This window comes from Pygoscelis adeliae, unplaced genomic scaffold (genome assembly GCF_000699105.1).
Source record: "Pygoscelis adeliae isolate BGI_AS28 unplaced genomic scaffold, ASM69910v1 Scaffold67, whole genome shotgun sequence".
NCBI lineage: Eukaryota > Metazoa > Chordata > Aves > Sphenisciformes > Spheniscidae > Pygoscelis > Pygoscelis adeliae.
This window is the reverse complement of record NW_008825271.1, coordinates 7,876,634-7,880,625: the sequence shown is the minus strand read 5'-3', so window position 1 is coordinate 7,880,625 and position 3,992 is coordinate 7,876,634. Positions and strand designations below refer to the sequence as shown.

The following is a 3,992-nucleotide window of genomic DNA, read 5'->3' as shown; positions in this document are numbered from 1 at the left end:
CTACAAGTGGTCCATAGCTATGGGGTCACCGCTGCCCCACACAGCCAAACATTGGAGCACCCCCTGCTCTGGGGTCCAGCTCAGAGGCCAGGTCTCTGCATGGGCTCGGGGAGGTTGTGTCACACGGGTACCAGTAGTCCTGCACCCCCAGAAAGGGTCCCAGGAATGCACTGGCTGGAGGAGGCATCAGGAGGAACCAGTAGGAACATCCAAGGTATCCAAAAGCCTAAGCTGGCCTGCAGCAGAGTTGGAGCAGGAAAGGCTGGTGAGGAATTAAAGCAAAGTAATTAAAGAGCATGTGATGGAGCTGAGGTCGGCTGGCAGTCTCCTCTTCACGCAGATGAAACACAAACTGAAGCTAATGAGGAAACGTGGACGACCCCACAACCAGAAAAGCATCTTTCACCTCTGGGATGTATCCCCCTGGGCTTGTCCAGTCAAGGACCAACTCAACATACCTGCAAAGCGTGCTGAGAGAGCCCGGGGCTGGGCAGAGGAGGTGAAGAGGCTGTGGGGAGCAGGTCTTCGCTGCAAGGCTCGTGGCAGCCCCTCTGCAGGACGGATGGTACAAGGACATGGCAGTCATTGGCTATGGCAAGCAGACAGACATTGGAAAGTCAATTTTTCAACTTCTAAAATGAAACAGAAGACATTTCAAGGCCCCCAGAATAGAACAGGGAAGTATAAACGGAAAATAAGTAAATGCATAGGACAAAAGAGTAAAAGAAAAGCAAATAAAATAAGTCCCAATGCTCAGTGGATTGCTATTAATCAAAACAAATAAACAAGACGAAGAGGACAGACCTCCTTGCATACCTAAGATTATACCATCTTATGATTTAATAAACAACAAACTGCATTAGACCTGCAGTTCCTGTGGAAAGCAATCCAAATTGTGTTTGGATTGGGAGTTAAAATTTCAGACGAGTATTTGGTAAACAGGCTAAGAGCTTTAGTATGCCATCTAATCCACCCTCCGCTAGCTTTGGAGGTGACTTTGGGCAAGTTGCTTCTCTTCTGGTGACTCTATTTTCCTCTTCTGTAAAATGGGGATAACAGCCTGTCCTCTTTGCAAAGCGCTTTGCCATCTGGAGGTGAAGCCAGCAGTGAGAACTAGAAGTTCGGAGTTATTATCCTTCCTGGAGCAGGGCTACATGGCTTTAGAGTTTATTCTTGTAGCTTTTTCCCAAAATTAATTTTGAGATAAAAGTAGGTTCCTAAGTGAGTTTGGCTGCAATTAAGCCTTCAATGCAATGAAGTGGTCTTGTCCAATGGGATCTTGAAGAACCATTTTTTCCAACCTCTGCTTTTATGCCTGTTTTCGGTTTTCTTGATCTTTGTTTCTGAACAAGGACAGCTTTCAGAAACATGGCCAAGAAGGCGGCAAAGATGGGTTTGTACCTTCAGGCACTGCTGGTGAAATCAAAGGAAGATCTTCCCCTGTGCTCAGCACACAGAGCTGTATGCCAAGGGAATGTCTGATGTGGCAAGCTGAGCCCAGGGCCCTCCTAAAGCCCGAGCTGGAAGATCATATGGAAAGGTGAATTTTGCATCCCTCGGGTGCTGGCCGCCGCCGCCAGCACAGGCCCTCCACTGGCCCCCACCACGCCATCACTTCCGAGAGGAGGGGAATTCATCCCTCTGGCTGAGCCTACCCCACAGGATCAACGTGCCTTTGGGTCAGGCAGATGGGGTCTCCCCAGGTACGCAGGGGAGATCTGGCATAGTCTTAATAAGACAAATAGGTGACAATTGCAGGAAAGCACGGACCCAAAAGGCAGGGTCATCAAGGCTCAGATACCATTGCCTGGACCACACTGCTGATCCTGAAATGACTCCACCGCAGGGAAACCTCAGCATCTCAGAGTCCTGCAGGCAGCTGGCAAATGAACCAAAACTCAGCTCATCCCCCAAACAGTCCTTCAGGAGATAAACTCTCTCTGATTTATATTATATTATATTATAATTATGGTTTTTTAAACCCACCATAAAAACGAAAAACAACAAAAAAATCTTTCTGTTCCTTAAGACAAGAGAATCCCAGGAATGTGAGCTCAAAAGAGGTTTAACCATCAATCCCGTCCCCATGCTCCTGCTCCTGTCTCACCCCATAAGAATGGGTTAGAGCCACAGCCAGATCAGAGGCTCCGCACAGCAAAGGAGGTTCCTGAATGTCATGGAGAATCACACAAATTGCCTTTCATAACTTTAAATTTGCTGTAGGGCATCATGTTGGAAGTTAACGTATGCATTCCTATTGTACTTCTTAAGCATTATAAAACTAGCTGATTATACAACCCCATCCTGGTACTTGCACGTGTCTTCAAATGCTCCTACCACCCCTAAAGTGCATCCCAGATTAGATAATCTTAGTTTTGTAATTGGTCTCCCCTGTGGAGACAAGACCTCCCCTTCCAACGGCTGGTCACCTGGAGCCTTTAAAAAGCACCTCAAAGGCAGCCAGTTACGGGAGATCTCTTAATAGGGAGATTTTACCTTCTGGAAGCATGCCGGTGTCAGAGGAGGCCTTTGCTCCAGCAGCCCCGGCCACCGTGCCTCAGGAGGCCCAGCAGACAGACTTCCAGCTGGTGCGAGTCAAGAGCACGTGGTGCCGGATCAAGAAAGGAGAACCCCTTTCCAACTGCGAGGACAAGATAACTCTCTCCGAAGCAAAAATGTAAGTATAGGAGCCCAGGTTGCTCATTGGCGACTGTGCTGGACAGCTCTGGCTAGCCAAACTGTGCGGTCTCCCTGGTGGGATGCGTCTCAGATGGAAGAACCATCTCATGTGCCGCTGCGGCTTAAACCCATCATTATGTGTACAACGCTGTGAAAGTGGGCTTCAAAACACGCGCAGTATGGCAGCACAGGGATTTGATGTTCTCCTTGGCATGAGTTGGCTAAGTTACAGAGGGAATTTTATCAACAGCCTCAATTTTTGTAGATGGGAAGTTTCTTTAAACTTCTGGAAAGCTTACGCAGGGACTTCTGAATGCTGCACTTGGGCTTTTTTTTCCTCTGTATGTACGTGAAATCTTTGTGTGCAGAAGCTCATGCACAGGCGTGGGAGAAGGATGCATTTATAGAGGTGGTTGCAGATCAATGAAATGCCTAGATGGGAAAAATAAACACAGTAGATCACTGACAGGAGCAAAACCCATAACACATCTCTCAAACTGTAGAAGTCACTTAATGCTGCTTCAGACAGAGGACAAATTTCCCCCAGGGATACATGCAGCTCTTTGCTGATATTACATCTCTCCAGTTAATTATCCTTTAATTACAGCATATTCCTTTTCACGAGCACACGGAACCCCATTTGTGATGCAGGTCTTCCTTAAAACAGCTATGTTTTGCGTGTCAGAAGTTTTCTAGCATTTGTCGTACCCAGGTTTTAACGTCACAAGTCTAACCCTTTCCTCAGTCAGGTCAGAGGGACCTTCACCAGAGCTGTCAGTGGGCAGCGACTGCGTGCAAGCGTTGCTCAGGCAGAGCTGCAGTAGATAGAACAGGACGTCAGCAGGCCCAAAGGCAGTCTGCTGGACCTCAGCCTACAGCAGGATGAACCGAGGGCCCAGACCACACCCAGAAAAATCCGCAGCTGACATATGCTTCAACGAGGGTATGTTCAGCCTCAAATTCACTACTATTTTCGTACAGCAGAAGGGTTGCAATGGGTGCTAGTTGTGCCAGCCGGCACCCAAAGCTGATTCCACCGACTAACATTCAAAAACGTCCTGTCTCTTAGAGGGGTCACATGCCAGAGACAGATGCACGTGCAGTTAAAGTACAGCTATAAGGTATATATTTGGTGCATTAAAATGTACACGATGATGCTTTTTGTAATACTGTATTTTAAAAGCCCAGAAGAAATTTTCTGGAAGGTATAAATCCTCACTGTTTTTCTTTAACACTTAAAAAGGTTAAGGATAGACTTAGAGGCAATTTGGTAAAGAGAGCAGAGAAGCACCTATTTAGAGCTATGAGAGAAA

General features: G+C 47.2%; 1 protein-coding gene across 1 annotated transcript in view; it reads left to right on the top strand.

Annotated features, from left to right (window-relative positions):
* Nucleotides 1–2,507: 2,507 nt before the first annotated feature.
* The window catches only part of LOC103921828 (pentafunctional AROM polypeptide-like), a 6,504-nt gene continuing 5,019 nt past the window's right edge, over nt 2,508–3,992 (top strand). The window contains 1 exon segment of the mRNA XM_009329853.1: nt 2,508–2,677. Coding sequence (XP_009328128.1) covers nt 2,508–2,677 — 170 coding nt within the window.